At 38.4% G+C, this 25,841-nt stretch overlaps 2 protein-coding genes and 2 long non-coding RNA genes across 28 annotated transcripts; 2 read left to right on the plus strand and 2 right to left on the minus strand.

The window, feature by feature from the left end:
- Positions 1 to 625: 625 nt before the first annotated feature.
- On the minus strand, positions 626 to 3,227 carry LOC149988479 (uncharacterized). The gene is made up of 2 exons (XR_016504538.1): positions 1,477 to 3,227; positions 626 to 1,289 (listed from the first exon to the last, which is right to left on the minus strand). It is a non-coding gene; the product is annotated as an uncharacterized LOC149988479 (long non-coding RNA).
- A 507-nt stretch (positions 3,228 to 3,734) lies between these two features.
- LOC112285809 (phytyl ester synthase 1, chloroplastic) lies at positions 3,735 to 11,749 on the minus strand. Of its 2 annotated transcripts, none has more exons than XM_024527011.3 (18): positions 11,276 to 11,749; positions 9,741 to 10,304; positions 9,506 to 9,605; positions 9,000 to 9,051; positions 8,781 to 8,836; positions 8,458 to 8,616; positions 8,150 to 8,254; positions 7,942 to 8,048; positions 7,615 to 7,736; positions 7,153 to 7,261; positions 6,906 to 7,039; positions 6,392 to 6,626; positions 5,863 to 5,997; positions 5,504 to 5,617; positions 5,186 to 5,262; positions 4,834 to 4,946; positions 4,494 to 4,588; positions 3,735 to 4,245 (listed from the first exon to the last, which is right to left on the minus strand). In XM_024527011.3, exons 2-18 carry the CDS (start codon positions 10,149 to 10,151, stop codon positions 4,147 to 4,149), a joined length of 2,223 nt encoding a protein of 740 aa, XP_024382779.1. In that variant the 5' UTR covers positions 10,152 to 10,304; positions 11,276 to 11,749; the 3' UTR covers positions 3,735 to 4,146. The 2 variants fall into 2 exon arrangements, with proteins under 2 accessions (XP_024382779.1, XP_090108761.1); XM_090252635.1 differs by having other exon boundaries at positions 11,231 to 11,725.
- Positions 11,750 to 12,536: 787 nt separating this feature from the next.
- LOC112285871 (uncharacterized) lies at positions 12,537 to 15,836 on the plus strand. Its single transcript, XM_024527180.3, is given in 4 exon segments — positions 12,537 to 13,277; positions 13,547 to 13,813; positions 14,175 to 15,224; positions 15,226 to 15,836. Coding segments are annotated over 4 exon segments (1,872 nt in total). The 5' UTR covers positions 12,537 to 13,031; the 3' UTR covers positions 15,535 to 15,836.
- A 2,213-nt stretch (positions 15,837 to 18,049) lies between these two features.
- Positions 18,050 to 22,949, plus strand: LOC149988480 (uncharacterized). 24 transcript variants are annotated; one of them, XR_016504554.1, is made up of 5 exons: positions 18,086 to 20,099; positions 21,080 to 21,143; positions 21,309 to 21,330; positions 21,428 to 22,064; positions 22,344 to 22,949. It is a non-coding gene; the product is annotated as an uncharacterized LOC149988480 (long non-coding RNA). The 24 variants fall into 24 exon arrangements; XR_016504558.1 differs by having other exon boundaries at positions 18,089 to 19,749; positions 20,000 to 20,099; positions 21,309 to 22,064; XR_016504557.1 differs by lacking the exon at positions 21,080 to 21,143 and adding an exon at positions 20,537 to 20,570 and having other exon boundaries at positions 18,095 to 19,749; positions 20,000 to 20,099; positions 21,309 to 22,064.
- The last annotated feature ends 2,892 nt before the right edge of the window (positions 22,950 to 25,841 follow it).

Consider the following 25,841-nt stretch of genomic DNA (forward strand, 5'->3'; position numbering starts at 1 on the left):
ACATCAGAGAGGATATATTAGAAAACTCCTTAATTAGTATGGTTTGAACAATAGTATACCTACAAAACTACCCATGGTTCCTAGATTGCAAATCAAAAAGAAATGGGCACTCAAAAGGTTGACCCTAAATTCTACAGGCCACTTGTAGGGAGCTTAATCTACGTCATTAACACTCGACCAGACATATGCTGTGCTGTTAGCTGTGTGAGTCGTTATATGAGTGATCTAAAACCAGCTCATGCTTGAGCCGCTAAATAACTTCTATAATATCTACTGGGTATTATAGACTTTGGTTTGCACTTTTCAGAAAAAGCAGATGAAACATACTTCACCATTGCTGACGCAGCCTGGGGTAGAGACCTTAACACTCGCAGATCATCTCGTGTAGTTCACAAAATTGGTGACTCTACAGTCCATTGGTCCAGTAAATTACAGGAAGTAGTATCCCTATCTACTACTTAGGAGTATAGAGTCCTATCTGATGTAGCCGCTGGCATCCTACATCTGCAACGACTTCTTACAAAACTCAATATTCCATAGATCAAACCAACAATGTTATACATTGATAATCAAGCATTCATCAGACTCGTAGACAACTCCATCCTGCACAAAAAGACAAAACATATTGATGTACGAGCATATTTTATTAGAGAAAAGGTACAATCCAGGGATGTGAAGGTAGATTATGTATCAACAACTTCACAACAAGCAAAATTCCTAACCAAACCAGTAACTCATATACGCTTCACCTTCAATAGAGAAGAAATAGGTATAAAACCTCTACCCAACTCATGTACATCTACTTGATCCTGAATCTGCTCCTCTGCATAGAAACAACTCAGCCTCTTCACAAGATCTAAAACCCTTGTGTTCAGTCCCTTTGAATCCATTTACTTGGCGCTTACACTCTTCCCACGAAGTGTAAATACCAGGTCTAAATCCCTTTTGAACTGCATACTACCTACTTCTAAAATCTGGAAACTCAATGGATTGCCCTACCTCGTCATCTAAACTCTTACTCAGCAGCCTTGTTGCATCCTTCCCTTCTCCGATCCACGTCTGATATATCCTGTCGAACCCTAATTCATGTGATCCAGCAGCTTGGGTCCTCCGGTTGAAGATCCTACAACCTAATTAGAAGATTCATTATCAGCTCGAACAAGCCGCAAATACACCGTATCAAGCATACCTTTGCAAAAACGCCGACTAGCAGCCACCAACGATCATAACGCCAGCAATACGATATCCAGCTGTGGCCAATTTCAAAACCATTACGGCACTGAAGATAACTGCGAAAATACAATAGCATCCAATAAATTACAAATAGAAAACATAGATATTGTAATACACTCACGGTTGATAGAGACTCCACCTCTGAACGCAAAAGCTCTACAAGCTCAACTGAAAGAATTCCTACTTGCACCATCTCTGGTTGAAAATGAAAACAAGAGAGGGTATTGGCTTAAGTGCTCTCACTTTTATCCTACACTCATCCAATACATTGTTGTTCATCCAGATCCACGCCCAGTGACACTTGTGGATCTTTCTCTGTATATACTCCGGTACCTCTTTGCTTACTTTACTGAATACAATTGTGTTCTAGTCAGTCACGTAGTTCAACAAAAGACACAAGACAATCTCCAAGAGACCCAAAATAAATGACCAGTTCAGTACTATGCACGTCTATCAAGACTAAACAAAGAGTGACCCTGCAATTGAAGCAAATCCTTTCCTTGCTGCACAAAACCTCAAGAATCACCGAGACGCTCATATGCCACATTCAAGAGTGCTTATAGCTTAATAAAAGCATGACGGATTTCATGTAAAACTTAGCGTGCAGTTCAGAATCTGAAATAGAAAATAATAATAATCAATCGAACCTTAACTTTCATGTACACAACAAATTAGTACTGTGCAAATAGGATGGTTGTAGTAAAAACTGATCTGTTTTACACAGAAGCAGTGCAATTATTTCAGAAATCTTATCTAATTTTTCACATTGCACTGTGCAGATTGCTATACAACAAGCTTCTATGCTCTACCATGTTTCGTCCACAAGCCGGAAATGCAACACCCGGTCAGCAACGACGAGAAACAAATGCATGTGGATGCACGCCGAATGTGATCTCGAGAGATAGGAGCAGGAGAATGCCCATCTCCGACAGTGTGCTCACAAAGCACGAGTTGCTGATCAAGTGGGGCGGCGTCCCAACTCATATCTATGCTCATCACCTTCTGCATACGGCTTTTCCACCACTGTGGCTGTTCTTTGTAGCACCAACATGCCCGATCCAAAGTACTCACCTTGGTCTGCAACAATCAACCACTTGAACGTGTTTAGCACCGAGAGGTGCAAGTTGTATTGTGAAAACTCTTGCTCAGTAAATTGCCCGCCCCCAAACCCTTCTGCGGCGTCGTTGCCACCACCTGGCACCCGAAGTGCTTCCACCTGGACCTCCTGTCCGCGATCAGGTACCGAGTTTCGAAGTAAAACTTCACAACGAATTGACCCCGATCACACTGCAGCTCTGCCTCCAGGACTGGCCCCAGCTGTTGCCGCAGCGAGGCTTGCTCCCCCTTCACCCTCACCACAAGTCCCCTCGTCCCACTCGGCGTCAAGGAGAACTCCAGTTGAACCTCTTGTCTCAGAATCAGATCACCCCTGTACCTCACAGCCACAACTAATTCTCGAAATGTGGTGAAGCACCCTGCCACCGTGTTCGGACTCCAAGTCGAGAACGTCAAGTTGAAGTCACTGTTAACCAGTCACGGCGAGTCGGGGGCTTCCGCGGTGGTATTTTGGTAGACGGCCATGTGTCGAATGCTCGCAGTCACCAGCGACATACCTGGCGGTCGGTGGCAGTTTTTTAACATTGCGTTCATCAGTAAAACGGCCATTAACATGAATATCACCCAAAAGCAATATATGGAGCACCTTTTCCTTGAGAATCTTGTCATGCTCTCGTGACATCGTCTATGGAGCGGCACCGGGAAGACGATGTATACCTTACAAGATCGGTCCTCTTCACAAGTCTGCATTGTTGCAACTGTCTACGGAGACTGCATAGTGCGAAGAATGCTCAGAACTCTAGAAAGTGTGTGCGAAAATGGGTTCCAATCATCGTAGAACAGGCCTGCTCGTGTTACCCATTCACCATAGAAAGCAACTCGGAGGCAGAGTATACTTCAATATGTGCTCGACTCACAAACTTGTAAGGGAAACCAGCCATTACCTACGTGCACAGTCGGTGGCGACTGATGTTGACAAACGCGACGGAGAAGTATCGCAGTTCTCAATTGGAATCTAAGCAGCTTCTGAGCAAGTTTCCTGCTTCCAGAATTATGGAGTGAAGTGACTTTGCTTCATTCGGGATGCTCTTTTTGTTCTTTTGTTTTTTTATGCCCCCTTTTCCAGGCTGCACGAAAGTGGAGAAGTAAAGTTTAGTGCACTCAAGCTGTGGATAAGATCACCATTTCGGCAAATCCCAGTAATTTCTTACTAGTTGTGCGGACTGGGTAAGTCCGCTTCACATTGATAGAAAAAACTCAGCTACTTTGATGAAATATACCACACTACATCGGAAAGATATATCTGAGCTGCTGAAATTCAGATCTAAGTTAATCAATTTCCCAGATGTACACAATTGTCCAAAAACGATTTAATGTTGTCCAGAACCAACTTGGATCTTGGTCGATCCTAATTCAGAGATTCCGAATTGTACTGAGTCATTCAATTGTTTCCCAAGTTTCGTTTATTTTGGTGAATAATTGCAAATCTCAAGGGTTGTCACATCTATGATTTTCCATATAGTTTGAAAATATACATATGCAATATATATAGGAAGCTTTTGTATTAGGCTCCAATTCAAGTGTTTCTAAATGTAAGCACACTGGATCTAATCAATCGAACTCGAAGATGAACTATAGATTCGATGATAGGAAAGTATCTGAGAGCTTGAAGGAGATAACAGTTACAACATTTGCAACTTGATGCACGAGATTATGCTTAGCTTCAAGCTCCTCAAGACTCGGCGCCTTATCAAAACTCCTCCATACTATACATTCTCTATGTTGTGATAGAGATTATCCAATGGGACAGTGGGAAGTGGGAGAGGTTATGTAGAGTGAGGTTGTTATTCAGAATCCTCAGGGCTTGAATGTCGGTGCTTGCTTGTAACCTCCTACACTTTGCTCGGACAAGATTCGGGGAACGAATTTCCGATAAGGATCCTCTTGTCGCTTCCACTGCATCCCAATCAAAGCAACATGTGAGTCACAGTACAATTGTATCACTGCATTCTCTCAGCAGATGTTGCTTATGTACAATTTAGTTGATGGGAGATAGCTCGAATCAACACTGCAGACAGATGTCTCACGAGAGACTAAAACCTTCAATGGATCAGAGGTATGAAGGTAAGCAATGCAGTGAGTTACTACATCCCAATCATCGTGTACAACGTTCTAACTTTTTCGAGGAAGAAAGAGGTATGTACCAGTAAGTATTCAAGACCTCTTTCCACCTCACCCTGAACATGTTTGTAGATAGCTTTTGCCTGCTCCTTATCTTTCTGCAGCTCCCTTTCCCTTCCTGAGATTCATCATATTTCATAATATCATCAAATTTCAACAATTGCTAAAACATGAGAAAATATGAGCGTGCACGGTAACACTGACGTATACATATCCACCTACAGTGCTTGAAGCACCTACAGCACAGTTTTGATAGCAAATTCACCCACGCAAACCTTTGGCTTAAGCTTTATCTGCCATAACATTTAGACAAAATATGCTGTCCAGACGGAAACAGTACATTGGTCAGAACTAAGATTATACCTGCTGTGATGACAGGTTTGCCAAATTTTATGTACAGTCTCCCTGGGTTCAGCTTAGGAGCTGCAAATGGGAAATGAACAGGCTGATCTGCTACTTCCTCATTAAGATCTCCCCTGTAATAATAAAACGTGTGCAAGTTGTTGACAAAAGTAAGTCTTGAATCTATGCATACAAGCTTCAAAAACTTGATAACAAACGCCATTCCTACAAAGGTCACTTCTTGACGCCTGAAAACGCTGCCGTCTAAGGCAAAGAATGCGGGCTTTGGTTTGTAGACTTCCCTACACTCCAACACTCTCAACAAAGTGACTCAAATCTATCATGTTTATAAGTAAAAAAAGTCTAAATGTACCTGATATTAATAGTAGGAAGTGACACTTTTTCTTCGAGACCTGGTATTCTTCTCAGGTCATTCAGATCCAAAATTATCTGGCATTATGCACACAAATTATGTCAATTATTGACAACGTTCTTGAAGTCATTAAACTACGTATTTCTTGTCCAAAAATTCCCCATCAACTGCAAGTCTTTCTCTACTTCAAAATGTTTATAATCAGAGCATTGAGTGCATTCTACAAGCTCTTCTAAATCACTTATTAGGCGCGTGTTGCTCAAGTCTAATCGGGAAGTAAGATATTGATCCAAGGATAGCGTCAGGAAGACTGCATACATCAATTATATCATCCTCTCCAACAGTTGAGACAGGAACAATGGTGCACCCAAACCGCGCCGCCATCCTGACAAACTCCGATCGTTCAGGCCAGAAAAGCTTGTGAGCCTCGCCCTGTCACCAATCGTGTTGATGAGCGCAACAATCGACCGTTGACGAAACAGCCAACAAAATAGATAATTGTAGCGTACGACCTTCTGACTTTCAAAATGAGATGAGAATTACTGGACCTTGTTCTCAGTTTATTCCTATGCAAAAACAGTGGCTCATATGTGAAGCACCAAACTCTCGTACAGATCCTCTAGGAAACAAATGGTAGACGCCTTCCTTTTCTAAATTGAAAATGTATATAAACGTACCTTACGGTGAAGAGCCTCCCGCGCTCCTCCTGGATATAGCAATAAAGACTGTCCATTTTTAAGAATCTTAAACATCGCTTTACTTGACACGGGTACTGCTCCGAATGCACGATACAAGTCGCTCATTCCGGGTTCCTGAATTCATTAAAAAAATCCAAAGACAATGCATGTCACATATCAGATATGCACATGCAATTTGGTGACATTTTTCAGTAAGAGAATCTCTGTGCAGACCAGGTTTGGAACCAGACATGAAACCAGCGCATAAAACTAGGGATCTAAACAACTTGGCGCCCTTTACTTAAAATCAGAGCAAGAACCATTTGGTAGAAACTCGAATTCACTTTCAATTTGAATAAAAGACCCCAAGTGTTCTTTACACCCCTTCTGTATGAGTGTTGAATTCAAAAAAATTGAGGACATTCCATCATGCTGATCAGATCACAACCAACTTACAACACAATAGCATCACAATGCAGCACAAACAATCACATATTGATGTTCGATGTGTATGTATTCGACTACGAACCTGCAATTCTCCCTCGAATTGGGTATCAAACAATACTGGATGGCCCAATCCACGAACCATGAGACCCCTTTCCTTGAAAACTTTGTATATAATTAAAGTCATATCCAACCCAAAATACACGTGATTCCCTACAAAAAGAACTGGTCGATCGTTGGGTATATTCTGTAGACCGACTTCAACTTCACCGCTTATAGTTGTGGACAAAAACACAGGGCTAATCGCCTGCCAAACCAACCTACAAAAGTTCAAATCAAATATCGCATTAAAAATAAAAATAAATCACCTGCAACGATTGCCACCAACACACTCAGCAGCCTCTAACATCAAGACAATGTATGAATTCATTGAATTTTAGTAATAGACCTGCATAAAGTCTAAGGTACTACGATCTACTGAAAGACTTAGTATGACATATATACGACAAGTTGCAACACAAAGAGCTCAAAAAGATAATCAGGATTATATGTAATTTTATAGGAAAAAAAAAAAAAAAAAAAAAAAAAAAAAAAATTACTCAGAGTTTTTTTCGTAAGCATCGTCAAAATCATCCTGAGTTGGTACAACAAAATCTGTGACTATGTCCTGAGTTCGGCCTCGGCGGTAAAAACCAGCACCCTTTATCACTGTGGCTAGATTAAGCCCACCTTCCTGCACATGCCACACGGCCTTTCAGATGCCATAGGATAACAAGACCTTTAAACACACTAGGTTTGATGGTAAGAAAATCACAAGAGTTTTTGCTAAAGAAAGAGAAGCCTGACCAGTAATAGAGTGTGGCCACTATCTTTGAAGTATCGAGTTCGACACTGCGGCAAGATCTTCTTAAGCCTTCTAGCTTCATCTTCACTGGGCAACATTTGGTCGTTCCCACTGACAGACCACAGGCAAAACTTAGGCAAATCTTAGGCAAATATAATTGTCTGTGACTTCTCTTATGCTCTACCGAACCAATTCAAAGACTTCACAACCTATATTTCAGTTATGACTAATTACACAGAAATCCAGTGTTGCTATTGTATCTATTCTAGAAGATTTAACTTGAAAGTTTCCAGGATACTGCAGTAAAGAATACTTGCACTCCGGACACCTTCTGTGCAAATGTGAGACCTTAAATTCAACCTTTCTCACTGCGTCTTTCACGTTCTGAATCTAACACGATCAACTTGCATCATACATGAATTCTGCGTCAAAATTTTACAAACACATAATGAGCAGTAACGTACCTAACTAGCAACAACACCTCAGCCCGTACAGAGTGAAGCCGGGAATTGGTGTACAGCGCTGCTGAATGAAGCAATTTCAACTTCCATAGAAGGGCGTCTTTTGGAACTACCTCAGACAAAGTCTGCCAGAAAACATCAATCAATTACTGCTCATTCATGGCACACCCCTGGATATGACAGAGGAACTTCGCAGATACATCACCACATACTTCGAAACGCAATTCAACATTCCGTGATTTACAGAGGCTATTTATACACTCTGTAGAGCATTGTTCTCGATGAATTTGAAAATTACAAAAAGGCTGCCAAGTATTCAGGATATGATACCGGCAGGGTTGGCAATAACGTCAGAAGCGATTCACGTAACTGCAGCGCTCTCTCAACAGTAGAGGCATTCCGTTTCACTTTCGCTTCCGCCATCTTTATTGGATCACCTGAAAGCTCCACACATACGTATCAAATCACGTTCATCTTGAACAACTGCACACTGTTGAATAGGATAAACTTTTGTTTCTGGAAAGCTGTAATTGCTTACCCATAATGAAACTCAGTAAGTAAGGAACGACGCCAAACAACTGCGACGGCGCTACTTTCAACAGAGGGAACAGGGGCTGCAACTGGGATCGGTCAAACGATGTCGCTAAACATCGTGCAAATAACAACCATCGTCAACACTAAATTCAATTACGAAAAGATATGCATCGGTCTTTTCAAAACGTGCAAGTAGCAATTTCCATCATCGAACTGCAGCCAAAAGATTACAATTATCCCAAATCGAGAACATAATCACTTGCACAAATGAGTTTCTTATTAGAAACGGCAAGGCTGTATAATATGACTTACCTGGATTGGCCAGAACTAAAACCAGATCTATCTCTCGATTATGGGCTGCCAGTGCCAAGGATAAAGCACCACCAAGAGAATCACCCAAAAGATATAAAGGGGTATGTGGGCGACGAGCATGTTCTGCTAATACTGCTTCTTCTACAATCTTGAGAAGACCTGCAATTGCAATTTAACGTGTTAACTTTGCAGCTTTAAAATTCTCACACAGCACAAAATTCGCCACACAGATGTTCTATTGCTATGTGGTTTTTCATGTTTTCATTCAATACTTAAAACAGACCCACTGGAAAAGACAATTCTTAAACATTCAGACTGTACACCTGTAAATGGCGTTCGATCTCGAACCGGAATGTGAAGACATTGCAAGTTAAATAGCCTGCAACCACCAAAGTCAAAGATTAACTTAGAAAATAAGAACCATGGAAACATATCTAAACAAACTTTTTGTACGATATTGTTTCAAAACTATGAATATCTCTACTCAACTGTGTAGAGCACACATATTCCTCCAAAAAATACATATTATCATTGAAATATACCTGCCAAGTGATTCGTAATGCAAAATAAGACCCAGCCCTGTCCCATCCATTCCTACATTTGCCAAGGTAATAATGTCAGTAGGTCAAACTAGATCCCTGAATAGTCTCTTGCAGCCAAAAGAGCATTCAGTGCAAAACCGCAACGACTACTTAAAACATTATCAAGATAAGTTTCAGTTCAATATATTAAAGATGTTTGGGGTTCTACAACAAACGACCCACATTCACAATGGTGGTAGTTCAGGCTATGATGATATCGGATCTCGATCGCTACGACTTGAGGAAGGTTTAGAGTAAAACCATCAAAACCTTTCTCGTCAGAAAGCATGTGTGCACGAAAAGAATCCATCAAGGACAAAAATGAACATTGATTGTTTTCTAACTTCAATTAACGGACTGTAGCGAAAGAAACCAAATGCCCCAATAACATAAATACATCACGTTGACAAACATCATGATGTTTGTCGACAACTAAAACCATTGGAGATAGAAAGAGCAAATCCCACCTGGTACGAAGAAAAGGCTCGGCGCATCGGCTGTTGGGGCACTAATTAGGGGAGAGAACCAACGAGGTGGACCACCATCATCATTCAGAAAGTATTTCACCTGACGCCATGAACAAAGCCACATTTGTGAATTTATCGTTAGTCCTTAAATGAATGACTATGTCAGAGAAATTAGTGGTATGTTAATCTCTGAAACGATTTTAAGGCGGCATGAGACAATTATTGCAAACTTCACCTGCTCCATGTAGTTGTGAACACTTCGAGGGCCTGGAGTTTCGGAGTGATCATACACTGAAACGTTCGTAGACTTCTGAAGAATGGTGGTACGTATCTTCGATGCATTGTCAGCTCCTTTCTTCGCTACTCCATTTGCAGCTCCATTAGAAGCACCATTTGTAGATCCATTCTGCACCTTCTCATCAGATTCCCCTAGTTTTGTTCCCCTATCGGCAGATACAGCCGTTACTCGTAGTCGGCGTCCTCGTGCATCAGAGCACGATATTGACGAAAATTTGGCAAGCGCGTAACGAGTTTTAGCACAACCAGAGGATATGTCACTAAATTGACACCTGCCATTTGACGAAATCTGTGTTCCTAATAATCCCTTACAAAGCTCTGCTCCAGATGACGTCAACAGTGAAGTCATGTCTTTTCAGCTCGAGATGATTTTAAGCTGTGTTAAAGCATGCACATAAATCCACACTAACGTAGAAAAAGCAGTCAATGAACTGCAGTTCACTGAACTTGCAACTAACTTAATGGTCAGATGCACGATGTAGACAGTAACGCCGCACATTCACTGAAAAAAACATGCACCAACGCACAGTGTCAAATTCTTGTGTTCTGCAATTTCAGGACAAACGAAATTCTTTACTGTGCTGGCAAGACTGTGGAGACTCTAGCGAGCTGCTGAGCTTCCTAATTTCGAAAATTCATGCTTCCATGAGGTAAATATTAATGCTATTTTGCACCTAAAGATGTTATACAAGACAGTCAGGAATATAATGAGTAAACTAACCAACAGAATTCGAGTAAGGCCTTTCAACACATTCTCCATGAAATTCAGACTAATAACTCAAGAACTAGTGCAGATTTCAAACATAAAAAATAAAAAATAAAAACTTGATACAGAGACTCCGCCCCTAAGCACATCCGGCAAGTCTTCAGTTCGAAATTACGATGTTTACAATCGATCAGGGCTAAGTACCACAAGTACTACACAATTTGGGTTCATGATCAAGAATTTGCAGCACAGCAACTTGCAAAAGGTTGCGCATCGTGGAAGCTTTAAATTAAGTGAACTCAAACAGGAGTACTAGGAGGTGAAGCGGAGTCTGTAACAAATGAGGGTCATTTCTTTCGAGATACGACCGTATAACGATATCCTTTGAAGAATACTCAGTACTATCTTGAAAGTATCCAGATATACGTTCATTGTGATACGTATCTGAAAAAAATTGAGCATTCTACTGTACGACTCTCAAAAAGGGAAACTCTCGCAGCAAAGGCTCATAATTCCTTCAACAATTTCTAGCTTCAGCTCTTGATTCAACAATTGTTCAGAACACTCAACGACATTGCAAAGACAATTGAGAGCCTCCATTTCAACTAAATCATACTAACTCCCACAAAATTTGGTATCATCCGATAGCTCAACGAAATCATTCCGCCTTTCCAGCGACCAAAACCAAACCAATCACGACGACGAACCAGTTAAGTCATTACCAATCCAACACACCAGTCCCCGATATCTCTTCACCAACGGCCTACCTCAGAAAAACTGAAGCAGGAACGGCCACCTCTACCAGTCCACCTCCAACAAACGCGCAACGAACTCAAGACCAGCTTGAATTCCACTACTCCACCCTGAGTACTGTCCAATTTAGGACTCAGCTCAACGTCCAACACCACCACAGTGCAACATCGGGACGAAGCTGATATCCACACCGTACACACAACTTACATGATGGAAATTGATGAAAATGGCGAAGATATTTACAAAGTTCTTTACAAAAATACGAGGGACAAGTGCACGAAAAGCGTAGAGTGGCTGGCCGAGAGAAGAAACAAAAAAAAAAATGAGGTTGGAAATTGGAAATTAGCAGTTGAAGAAGAAGTTGAAGAGGAGGGGCACATGAAAGCACACGTCGATGCTGTGAGGTTATCAGGACATGTGGTGGATCGGCGGAGTGGGATCAGTCCGCCCTCGTGGCTCCACAATCTCGAGCTCGCTTGCTTGCTTGCTAGCTTAGCTCGACTTGCCCCCCCCCCCCCCCCCGCCCGCCGGCCTCAGTGACCGCAAAGGGGACGAACTAACGAACGAACGAAATATGTCGATGTTGTTGACGAACGCACCTCTTGAACGAAATATTTACCGGATGGCAAAATAAAACCCTATTCAATGATACCAACCTATGTTTTAAGTTTGCATTTTGGCATGTCATTCAAACTTTAACATGAACTATTGACTGCCAAAATTTGAATATTACAATGACTCCATAGTTTCTAAAAAATAATATTAAACTAGACATGTTGAATCTTGTTTCAAATGCCAGATTTCTGTAAATTATTCTTCAGATTATTAACAAATAAATAAGAAGAAAGAAAGTTTAATTTTTTTACAAAATTTGAGGATTGTATTAAAAGCCACAAGCTCCCATATTTTCCATACAATTCCATGTTATGTGGTCTAATCCTTTAGATTTAAAAAAAGAAAAAGAAAAAGGACATCAGTATGAATGGCCCCTCCTTAAAAATATGGTCCAGAGTTGGGGGTACAAGACATCAAAAGGGAAATTAAGTCCACCAAGACCACGAAACGGTCTTACGGTTCAGATCAACGACGCCAGGGACTACGGTCGTGGTTAAGAGACCCCATACCCGTGCTTCCCATGGTCCATCGTCGTCGGTCTCTCTCTCGATAGCGCCCCGCGCTTTCGTCGCTTCTTCCTTCTCTCGGCGTCGATGCTTCTTGCCCACGCTCATTCATTATTCATCATATTTATCATCTCGCGAGCCTCGCCCCAATTGTTGTCCCATTTGAGCCCATTCGCGGTCAAACTATTGCTTTAGTCGATTTGAGACTAGTTTGTTCCTCTGGTGGTGATTGGGTGTTGGGTAGGGTTTGTGCATGAATGTGAACCTTGGAGTCTGTGTTATTGTTCTGGAATTGGGTCATAGTTTCTTAAGGTTGGAAGTTAGTAACGTAGCGTCAACTTGATCAATTGGGTATGATTGATAGGTTTGTTGAAGTTTATGTGTTTATATTTTCATTTTGGGGTTGAATTGTGTTGGAAATGGTAGAGATAATCACAGGAGTAAGGTTTTTCTGTTGGGGTTTCATTGATTTGTTGACGCGTTTTGGGGGATCATTGATACAAGGGTTGAGTGTGTTTTCTTTTTAGGGGGGGGGTCAAGGGGTTTGAAATCGAGGCTTTGAATTGGTTGCTGATTGATATTGGAGAGTTCAAGGTTGGCCGAGTTTGTGTAGGCAAGGTTGGTAGCGGGTTGACGTGGTGGATGCGTGATGGATCATGTGGGATCCTCGTCGAGCGCGAACCAATATGCGCAGGGCGAGCCTTTCTTTGACTTGTTGCAAACAAACCCAAATTCCGGTTACTCTGGATCGCAGAAATCTCCGCCTGTGTATTTTGGCGATGATGACGTCCTTCCGAGCATGGACTTCCAGCCGATGATGGACACAGGCGTCAAGGGGAAGGTGGATGATAGCAAGCGTGGGTGGCCGTCTCAACATTCAAACACTTCAAATTCTGTACGTTTTTAGTCCTTCGTCGTTGTGTGAGTTTCAATTGTATTCGTTGTTTCATACTTCCAAGTAATTGTGGTGGAGTTGCTGGCATGACGACCCCTAATTCAGGTCATCTTCAAACATGAACTTACGAGGAAACCAGGATAGGTTTTGGAGTGCTGCCACTTTGTACCAATGTGAGTTATGTAGTAGTGAGGAGGTAATGGTTTCAATGATGTTTTCCATGTTTGGCCGCATGATCGTGACATTGTGAGATGATGCTGATGGAGCAGTGGAATCACGCCCCATCTCATGAATTGAATGTGCGCCCCGACAAGGATGCTGTTGAGACTGCTACAGTGGCAGCCGTGGAACGCACAATGAAGAAGTATGCGGACAATCTGTTGCGGGTTTTGGAGGGCATGAGTGGGCGACTGACTCAGTTAGAAACCAACAGTCTTCGCATGGAGCACTCAGTCGACAAAATTAAGGTTGATGCAGCTGACAACTTTGGTGCAACTGATGGAAAGTTGAGATCGTTGGAAAATATGATTCGAGAGGTAATTTTTTCTTTCTTCATCGACCTTTGATGATTGGTGAGTGGTATTTGGAGGTTTTATAAATTAGTTTATGCAATCAACAGCTATTGTTTGGTTTTTGGATTTCGATCCGTTTATTCGATTCGCTATCAACAGTCAATGACCAACTTGGTCAAGTTTAGGCCATTTTTCGGCGATTTTTTTAGATGATACCACCTCTGAACCATGAAATTTCAAATTTTCTTTCTATTCTCAGCGTTGTCGTCGTTGATTATCTTGTGGACAGAAGCTGTGATTGCACTTGACGTCATTCTATCATACAATTTATTATTTTTTGTTTTTTTGGAACACTAAATTTAATGAATTTTATCGTTTTTTGCAGGTTCAGCGAAGTGTGCAGGTGATTCGTGATAAGCAGGAAATTGCAGAAGAACAGATGAAGCTTGAAAAACTTCAGCAAAGTGCTCAACGCGAGAAATCTTCATCTGTTACTTCAACTCCCACTGTCGAGACCGTCGAATCACCCCTCGCTCTTCCACCTGCAACGTCGGCTGTGAAATCTGTCGAGGCTCCTCCTGCGCAACCAGCCCCAGTTCTACAGCAGCAGTCTCAGCAAGTGGGCCAGCTTCCCGCGCCAGCCCCTCAGATGCAGATGCCTGGTATGGCACCCCCTCAGCAGCAATCACAGGTTCAAATGCAAGGCCTACCGTCTCATCCTCAGCATCAGCAATTGCATCCGCAAGTCCAGGTTGCGACATCCCTGCATCAACAACCGCAAGGACAGAACCCTCCACTTCCTCAGCAGCAGATGCAAATGCAAGGCATGCACCCGCCTCCTCAGCATCAACAACTGCAGATTCAAGGTACTCCTCAGGCCCCACAGGTGCCGCCGCAAAATGCTCAGTCCCAGCCTCCTCCGCAACCCCATCTTCATCACCAACAATTACAGCTGCAGGCGCCAACTGTAAATCAGCCGGATTCTCAGTACCAAACTCAGCAAGCGCCACCGGTTGCTTCTTCACATTCCTCGCAAGTTCCATCTTATTATGCCCAGCAACAGCAACTGCAGCCTGGACAAACAGGCCCAACTCCAGCCATGGCGCAACATTATGGCAATCTCAACCAAGACGTTAATCCCTATGGAACAGCACAGGGTAGCTACAATCAAGAGGTCCCTCCTCCACAGGTGCCTGGAGGCTACGAGCTTCGTTTCTTGCCACTGCCTGCACCAGCTCCTGTAATGGGGCAAATGCCTCAGCAAGTGCCGACCAGCCAGCATCAGCAACATGGACAGAGCGGAGGTCAGATGTTTGAGCCTCCCCGTCATGCTGTTGGTCCACCTCCACAAGGACCTTATCATCCTCAAGCCCATCCTTCTCAAGGCCGGGATGGACTCCAAGTATATAACCAGTATGTCCCCCCCCCAATACCGGATGGCCCAGCCTGGTAGTCCCTCTCCTGGAGGTTATCCGCAGCTACCCACAGCCCGGCCGGTTCAACCGTCGATGGGGTCGCAAGGAGGACCAACTCCAGTGGCTGCCAACCGCGTCCCAGTTGACGAAGTGATTGATAAAGTTGCAAGCATGGGGTTTGGAAGAGATCAGGTTCGGGCCACTGTCAGGAAATTAACTGAAAATGGTACATCTGTGGACTTAAACGTTGTCCTTGACAAGTTGATGAATGGTGACTCTAGTGGCAGAAATGAGAGTCAGCAACCTGCGAAAGGCTGGTATGGCCGGTGATGAAGATTGCTTTCGTGATTCTTCTCTGGTCGTGCTTCAGGTACCTTAGGTCATGCTGTAATATTCAATAACATCTTAAGGTTATCAGCTTCTCTCATTAGGATAAGCTGATCAAGTGAATAGGGCCCCTCATGGGAGGTGAATTGTTCATTGTGAGCTCAGGAATATTAGTAGCTGAAATGCTATCTCCATGTACTTCAGCTTCTGGATGTAATCTGTTGCATGTACAGCCGCTATGTTTTCTTGTAATTTCTGTAAGTTAGAGGCTGAAGTGCTTCGACACATCGGCAGTGATTGCCTCAGTCGTTTTTGGGTACAGCTTGGAGGATGGCTTCACCCATGATGTGCTCTTAAATGGTTGATTCACCCAATGAATCTGCAGTCGTTTGTCAATCAAACTTAAAATCAGTTGCTAAAATTGAGTTGCTTGTGTGGAAAATTTATACGCTTTCTTACTTGGGATGTATTTACCTTGGTTGTGTTTTGAGAAACGCGCTGAAACTTCGTTAATAACGCAATGAAATCAGCATTAGAATTGATTCTGGGGTGTATGAAGCTTGTTGAGGTTGATTACTTGAGTACATATAATATAGTTGACAGGATGGTTGGGCTGTCAGGTATTCATGTTGGTCAATTCAAACTTGTGTGGTGTGATGTGTATAGAGCGTCTGGAAAGTTTAACTTTGGCATAATGCTCAAGATTTTCTTATATGATGTAAATGAAGGTTCAAACTGTCACTTTTCTTCAGATGAAGTTCTTAACTTTAGTATAGTATCCATGTCACAAACTTTCTCCAATGTACATTTTTTTACTATGGTACTCCTCAACATAGGTTTGTTCTTTACATGAATCTGTCCATGCCACAAAAACCATTTAAATTCCTTATTCCTATTATTTTTAGCATTTTGTAATTAACACACTATAATATTATGGACCTAGAGCATAATCAAATATGAGTGTTGTGTTCTCTAATGACTAGGAAATCAATTCTCATAAATGAATGATTTTTATCACTAGCTTTGTATACAATTACATTCATTGTACATTTTATATATGGAGTCAAATTTTCACAATATATACAAGTATAATGGATTTACAACTTTTGGATTATAATAAAATCATTATATATGTTGTCATGTTGTGGTTTAGCTACCATGTAAAAATAGTGTACATATATATATCTAATATATAATGCAAGCCATGTTATTAGATTTTAGTTGGTTACAAAATGTGATTAGATTATTACTTTGAAGTGGTTAGTTTAAAAAGCCTATTATTGAGGTTGATTTTATGTTGATAATAGATTTTATATATTTAGAGCCACCTTTAGACATTGGTGGCTTTTGGAATCTTCTTTTGTTTCTTTTATTTGGTCTTTAAGGCACATACTATGCAAAACTTATTAAAAAAAAAAATTAGAGAAGGGATTTATCATAAAAAGAGTAGTTATGTCAACCATATAGATAAATGGTGATGGATGATGAAAATCTCCATTCTTATAGGCCAAAATTCATGTCCAATGGACTTTCGAGAGACTGCTTGAGGTCTTCTGAGGAATTAGGGTTACTCTTTCGAGCCATTCAAATTTGGAAGACTAGGGTCAGGAAGTTTAGGTTTTTGGCTATCGTTTTGGTGCAAATTTTGTACGATTTGAAGTTTTTATAAAAGAGATATAAGAACTTACAGTTAAGGTGTTGGTTTTGTATCTATTGTCACTCTTTTGGACATAACGCATGTGTATGGAAAGCAATGAAGGTTTGGCGACTAAGGTTGGAAAGAACACTTTCTTGGCGACACTTTTTATATATTGTTTGATGAATTCTAAACTAAGATGAAGGAGATATAGGAAGTTGAAGTTATCTAAAGGTAGTAAGTGACCCAATTTACTAGTGGTTGTGTTTTAAGCTATATCTTGAGCAATTTTACAAGATTTTGGCTAAATTTTTTTAAGAATGTGTATTATCATGTTACTAAACTTTAAATATAAATTTGGTGGTATTTGGATTTTGGATTTCTGAGATATAGAGAAAATAGTGCTCATGTGCTTGTAAATTAGGGTTTAAAGCACTTGCTAAGGTTTCTAAGATGCCAACAATTTGTAGTAGATTTATGATTCATTTTTTTGTGGTAAAGCTTAACAATAAGATCTACATTCTCTAGAAATTTTTGAAAAAGTAATCAATTGGATCAAGAGATATGAATATCTAAAGTTCAAAGAGAAAAAATCCTTTGTAGGAGAAAAATGTTATGAAAGGGTTTTGCTACAATTTGGACATTTTATGCAAAGTAAAGGAGGTTTTGGGAGCCAAGACTTTGTATACATCTTAGAGATGGAGATTTGGAGCTAGAAAAAAATTATGGTATAAAGATGGAATTTTATCCAAAGATTATGGATTTTTTTTGAGCTTATTGAAAATTAAGCTTATTGACAAATGATTTAGTTATTGTTGAGATCATTAATTGTAGCCGGCACTCTCCATAATATTTACTGTAGACTACAATAAATACTGTAGCTACAATATTTAGAGTCTAGTGGAGAAGTACTTTTTATCCTCTCCCCTTTTTTCTTCTTCTATACGAGACACAACCAGATCAATAGAATTTTATGTATGAAGCTTTCTCTCCTTAGAAACCTTCTTGTGTGTAAGACTTACTACTACTCTTGTGTGTGTGTATTACTTATTATTACTCTTGTGTCTTTTCTAAACATTCTCAACAGTTATGACTAGGTATAGCAAAGGATGTTAGGACATTTCTAGATGCTTTAAAAAGCCTTATGAATAAAGCTTCTTAAATATAAAAAAGTTTTATCAATAGAATATCTTTTGATACTATTGTATTTATTTGATCTCTGTAATAAGAATACATCACTTATTAGACCTTGGCCAATAAGTTAAAGCTAAATTCTTTATAGCTAGGTACCCATTGTATTCCCAGATAGAAAATCATGTCATATGACAATGTAAGGTATTAAATATTTTCAAATTTTTATGAATCACAATTTCTTTTGTTTCCATCATATTTTATGTTTATGTTTATGGATATTTTAATTTTGGCAATAATCGGTATACCAAAATTACACCATTCATTTGAAAAAAATAACTATAGATATGTGAACTTGATTTATTCAACTAATTAATTTACATAAATTAAAATCAACCGAAATATAAATTGGTATTTTTTATTTTAAATATTTGAACCAAAATATAAATAAGAATTTTCGTCAAAAATATTTTTCTCTTGAGGTTTAGAGTATTTTATTAGTATGGAGAGCCATGATAAGGTTGATTTCTGAGACCATGCTGAAATAATATTTTTGCCGCATAAGATTATTTTATATATGTGTATATATATATATATACACATATATACATATTCCATTATTGGCCTGGCTTAAGATTCTGGACATAGATATAATTGCTTTAGATATACATTTATTAGTGGAATTTAAACACCATGTGTTTTTCAGCCTTCATTGAATCTTTGTTGATTATCACTATGTGATGATTTATATTCAATAGGGATTTATTTAGTATTCATTTGGTAGACTCATAAATATTTTTTATAATGTTTTCATAAATGACGAAGTAAAAGCTCTACAGATGTTACCAATGCCCCAAAACTGTTTTTACATCTTTTGAGATTCTACAAGGTATTATTTTGTTAATGATTTCATAAATCTCCATCTAAAATCGCAGGAGATGTAATTTTCCATCTGAGAAGCTTCATCAAACACCTTTCACTTATTTGTAACCAATTATAATATTCGTTTCATGCTTTAATGAAGCATTTACGTGAGATTGAATCAAGGAGATGTTTCATTCTGGAGTGGATCTGCTGCATAGAATGTGGCGCCGACAGGGGTGTTGAAGCCGGCATAAATAGCTTCGAAGTGCCTCTGATATTCTGAATCAGTGTTGTTGCCGGAGGGGTAGATTGAAGCGTGGATGTCTATATTGGAGCCATTGTGCATCGATGTGAAGTTGCGACGAGGAGAATATTGATGCGACAGTACTGTTAATACGGTGTATCTGTGAGTTCAAGTTCTAGGTCGCAGCGCTGTATTCCGGAGGTATCATTCATGTTGTGCAAATATAGCTCCTGGCATTATCGAATAGAGTGATCACAACTTGTTAGATTTTTCTTCTCTTGGACTGAATGCCGAAATTGGAAGCGCGTCGTATGTTCTGTATGGGGAAGGAGAACTCGGAAAGGTGAGCTTGTATCTGTTCCTCTTGGTTTTTCTTCTGTTTTTGTTTTTATTTTCACTCCTTGGATCTTGGTTGTTGTATTGGTTGCTGACAGTCGGGTGTGGAGTGTGTGGAGGGCAGTGGTTTATGAGGGCCGTAGCTTAGGTCATGGTTTCTCCTCGATGCCGTCGTTTCTTAGCGGCGGCGTCATGGTTCCTGTCTTGGTGAAGATATGCGGTCTGTCTTCGGCTTATCTTGAAACTATTTGTTGCAGCGACAATTGTATTTATTCAAGGAAGATAGTTGATTAGACGTAAAGTTGTATGTGTTTTGAGGTTCTTGGTGGTGGCTTGCAATTTCACTGAAAACTACAGGTAAGTTTGGAATTTCACTTCCTTATATAGTTTGAATATTTCTGGGGAGGCATGAGGTTTTTGAATATACTTTTCAAAGCGGATTTAGTCCGAGTATTGGCCCGTGATAGGTTGTTCATTCAAATTGTTGCTCCAGCCTTCATCTGCTATGAGTTATGGATTGCTTACTAATATTGAGATTTGCATTATTTTTCTGAAGTTTGGCTTTGAATCTCATTTCAGCGATCATGAATCGTTCAACTCTTCGTTGAGTGTTAGAAATTATTCTGAAAACAATAAATGGTAGTGCTTCTTCCAAAGAGAACCTTAAGAGGCCTTTGCTGCTTTTCTTGTTGTGTTTTGCCCCGATTTTGAGAGCAAAGCCGTTGTATTATTACAGATTCCAATAATCGATATACTGGATACGTGACACTCGTAGTTCATGTATTTGTTTGCAGTATTTCAGTTCTGACACTGAAGTTGGAGAAACAAGTAGGACAGAAACATTGACCATGATTCTTCATGGACTGGTTATGTATTGTTGAAAGTTATGTTCAAATGGATCATCCATCACTTATTCTCTTTGCGTGTCCATCAAATTTCTGTGACCATAATACGTTTCCAAGTTGAGTGCTGTCCACAGTTTAGAAGGAATAGCTGCTGCTTTCTAAGCATTGTGTTCTCAGCAATACTGTGCTGTAGCGCTGCATCTGGTTTGAGCTGGTGCATGAAGGGCTTATAATCTTTCTAGTTTAAAGTTTACTTTTGTCAGCATCTCTTTTTTGTGGCAGAATAATTTAATTTCTTAGTCAGTAACACGTTTATAGAGATAAAAAAATGTTCATACTTTAATTGCAGGCAGTCCACTCTGAATCCTTCAAATACTTTGCCGTGTCTTTATTGGGCATATTAAACTTCATGTCTCAAATTCCTCTATTGCTTATTGTACTTCGTTTGCTTGAGATAACCTTTTCAAGCGCTAAAATCTTTCTGTTCTACAGATACAGACAGAAGGTGCATGCATCTATGCTAGAAGTCTCATCACTTTCATTGCCAGTAGCCACGGTACTTTTGACGTTACAAGAGATTTTCATCACCATTTAGCTAGAATGAGTCGGCGTAGTTCATAGTCAACCGTTCATTAAATAAATACAATGCACTACAGGTTGCTAAAACGCTGTAATATGGAAAATAAGTGGCTTTTGTTAACTCTATTATGTTCTGTAGCAGAGTGGATTCTATTTCTTCAAAGGTATTATATATTATTTTCTTTCGACACACATTTTCCTGAGCCACATACTCAAAGGAGCACAAGGCTAGATATTTATAATGACCTAGAGTTTTACCAGGGGATTTCTAAAAGAGACAGAATTGCTGATGTTGAGGCAAAACATGTGGCTAAAAAGAAGGATAGCTTCTCTCTTATTGTACCGTTCAAGAATGAGAGCTGAGTTAAAGCTGAGGATGGAGCGAGAGAACTCGCGATTCTTCTAAAGCTAGCTATATTATTTCCAAGCAGTAAGTATGTCATTGACCCATCAACAACTTTGGGCGGTGAACAAGTTTATTTTTATCGAGGCTAATAATGTGCTACTTGGTATGTCTCGTATGTTTCACAAGTAGACGTATTGGGTACAAGCTGCTACTCATCTAAGGATTTGTGGACATGGAAACCCGAAGGAATAGTATTGCAGAGTGAGTGGGCAGACAAGACCAACGATTTATATTTCTGAAATGTGGTTGAACGACCAAAGGTTATATACAATGAGAGAACAAATAATCATGTGGATGTACATCGATAATGGAAATTATTTTAAAGCTGCTATTGGTGTAGCCATTAGTATCCAACCATTGGAGGGTCCCTTTGATTACATGGGCAGTATAAGACCTCATGGCTGTGAGAGTCGGGACATGGCAATTTCAAAGATGACAACGGAGATGCCTGTATCATCTACTCATCAATACGAAAGAATGAGTTGCACATAGGTATGGAAAGGTTTTAGGAGACTCTTTAAGAACATTCATGTGATACTGCATTTAAAAGTTGTGATGTGAATAGTATTTAGTGACTAATGTGAACACTGAACAATCTCAATCAGCTTATTTGTTTTGCTATATTCGTCAACGTTGTTTTTTGGGTCATGAACAAGATTCGTCACTTCATGAAATTATGGCACTCGTTAACGCTTTGTGAAATAGCACGGATTTTTAGTTCAGTTCTTAGTGCAGTTGTAGTATAATTAATTGTACTTTGGTTTTCTTTAGATTGAAAACTGTAGGAATGTTGACCGAAGACTACACTGATATTGTGGAAAGAGGAATGAAGACGGTGTTGGTGAACGTCGAGAACCACCAGCAGTCTTCAAGCACCGTAATATATACTACATGGTGACTTCATGCTGTTCAAGCCTGAACCCAAATGGTGCATTGGTCCATGTAGCTGAGTCAATGCTGGGGCCCTGGGCAACGCTGGGAGATCCTTGTACGGGAGGAGAAGATGAAGAATTTTGAGCACATACGTTTTTCTCACAAGGATCATTTATATTACCCTTACCTGGTTTAACTGATTCTTTTATATTTATGGCAGATAGGTTTGTTCCTTCATTCGGTATTTGTTCTTTCAATGTTTGGTCTCTGGTATTAGAGACATCGGCACTTGATATCCCGGAACGTTGTACATGTTCTGTAAAGTCCATTCTGTCTTTGCCGCTTTACATGTTTGTTTTTTTTGCGACATATTACCAAGCAAAACCTGCATTCAATTGCATGCAGTTGAAGTTGCAAGCGTTCTTGAGACTCTGGATTTTCTAAGGATGTCCACACAAAATTCATACATAAATCACGCTGTGTGCTCCTACTTAGTCATCGTTAGGCGACACATTATTCGCTTTTGTGATATTTTATGTTGAATGAAGTTATTAGTTGTGTGGTAGAATCCGACAAGTTGACATCAGGTATGTGTCATCCTTGAATTATATCTATTTTAATAGCTAGTTGTGTTTGTAAGATCCTTCAGATTTCCGCTACGTTTCGTTGCTTTTTAAAATGGGTGAATCAGCTGTACCAAAATTGAACTCGATCTCTAGCTCAACATTTCCGCAAGGCAACCAGGTCCATATCCCTAAGGCCAATAAGTAGAAACTTCCTGAAGGCTGGAACCTACTGCTATGCAGTAACTTCAATTCATATCGGATGTTTGGCAGATAATCAATCCCACTTTGTACGCCAGATTCAGGTTGATTTTTGTACTAATAAATTCGTTAGCAATTTTTGGCAATGGAACTTAGTTTCATAAATATAGCTCATTTTGAAGTTCTTTTGCCTACTTCAGCAATATCAAACATAGTTATCAGATTCAAAGTCTCGTAGGAATTGAGGGAGTCTTTTTTCTTAAAAAAAAACCTTTAATATTCCTAAAGCAATTTTATAAATCTAAGAAGGATAAGACAATGATCAAACTACAGCTGGTGTCCTGTATTTTGAAAGATGTGTCTTTGCTAACAATTTAAATGTAAGTAAGGCAATATTCAGGTCTTCAAGCATCACTTGCTGTAAATTGCAAAAGTTGTGATGTGATAATGTGCTAATAGGTCGTCTCCAATTAAGTAAACATACAGAGGCATGACCTTTGTGATAATGCAATGAGGGCTTTGCCTAGCCCAAATGCCACTTGACATCTAGTGTATAAGCCCTCATTGCACAAGCCTAGCCCAAATGCCACTTGACATCTAGTGTATATTGACTTTGGTTGTGCCTTTTTCTTTATGAATAACATAAGAATATCTAGTTTCCTAAATTGATAACATTTTACAATAAACATAATCATATTCTACCATGTTATTATAAGATCAATATAGATAGATAGATAGATAGTTTATTTTATTTTATGTGTACTTAAGAAGAATATATATAATAAAAAAAAAATGTTAAAAAATTGTATCCATTTAATGACTTTGATGCAATCAAGTGTTACTATTGAAGTAATTAGAAACAGCTTTATTTATTTATATTTTTTTTGTGGTTTTTGACTCTGATGGGTGTGGTGGTTACATGTAAATATTATTTGTTGTATTTGTAGTATTTGCGGCTTTTAAAATATGCCACCTATATTTTTTTTCTATAAATATTTTTATTCTTGTTATTATCACTATTATCACATTAATAATGCACCATAGAAAAAAAAACTAAATCTTTACTTATTTTTGTGTTTCTTGTAGTGTTTTAATTTAATATTAGAATCAGAGTTGCTTTTATTCTTAAGCTTGTGGTTGTTCTCTTCATGATGAAAATCTTATTTAATTTTTTTTTTAGTGTTGATATAAAAATTGTCATGGTAGCAGTATATTAATTATATCTTCTTGTTCTTTGTATTAACAACAACAAGTTTAGATCTTCCTACTCCTTCTATTGTTTGTTGCATTAGCAATGTGCTTTGTTGTAATAAAGTTTATTTAAAAAATTATATTTTTTCTAATTTTATAAATAGTTAAAATATGAAGAATAAAAAGACTAGGAGTCAAAAGAAGGTGAAGTATGAAAATATAAGATGCTAGATTAAAAATAATTCTAGATATATAACTATGAACTAAGTAACACTTAGATTTTTCTAAAAACTATATTGGCAAGACTAAGGCGCCCCTTGTCTTTTTTCTATTTTTATACTGTAGCAACTAGGTTTCATAGAAGTTTCTAAGAGAGGTCCAAAAATCTTTGTCATATCCTACATAAGTCTAAAGAATCTTCTATATATTATTCTAAAATACTATAGAAGATGTAAAGTGTTTCTAAAGGAGTGTAGAAGCTTCTAAAAGATTATAGAAGATACTTTAGAAATTCTAATCAATAACAAAATATTTCAATACATTATAGAGTATTTTAGATGGTTTTTAAGGTTTTAAAAGATTTATAAAAAAATATACTAATATTCTTAAGGATTTTAAAAGGTTTTAAAATAACATAGAATATTTGAATAGAAATTTAACATATGTCTATGAGATATTTATAATTCTTGTCATATTTTTTGTTCTTTTGGTTATTTTTATTTTTTTAGTAGCTTTTTTCAATAGTGTAGATTTAATAGTATAAGAAGCGACTAATGTCAACTTTATATTATATAGCATTATATTTTATAATTTCAAATATTTTATAAAGAATAAATATTACTATTATATATATATATATATATATAGATGAAATTTTGAAATATATATATATATATATATATATATATATATAGATGAAATTTTGAAATATATATATATATATATATATATATATATATATAGATGAAATTTTGAAATATATATATATATAATTTTAAATCAAAGACAAGTAGCACTTTTCAACAACAAAATTAAATCTATTTTACTATTTGATAGAATTTAATATTCTTCATCTTTATAAATATATATTCTTTTAAATTTTAGAATTTAAAAAGAGATTTATTTTTTTATTATTTAAATTAAAATTTATTATAAAAAATATATATTTTAAGGTTCTTATTTTGGTTTTTAAGGGCTAAAATTAAAGTAATAATAGAATTTTTTGGCTCTTATTATAATAGAAAATAAATTATAATTTATATGATATTTTATATTTTAGATTAAAAAAAATTTAATTAAAATTTTTCAAGAATTTAGATTTATAATAATAATTTTTAGAAAATATAATATAATATATAAAAATTAATTTATTGTTTCAATGAGATATGTAGCCAATTAGAGATGGTTTTTGTCTCCCTTGCTTTATCCCATTGGTTTATCT

This window comes from Physcomitrium patens, chromosome 8, assembly GCF_059467195.1.
Source record: "Physcomitrium patens ecotype Gransden chromosome 8, ASM5946719v1, whole genome shotgun sequence".
Classification (NCBI taxonomy): domain Eukaryota; kingdom Viridiplantae; phylum Streptophyta; class Bryopsida; order Funariales; family Funariaceae; genus Physcomitrium; species Physcomitrium patens.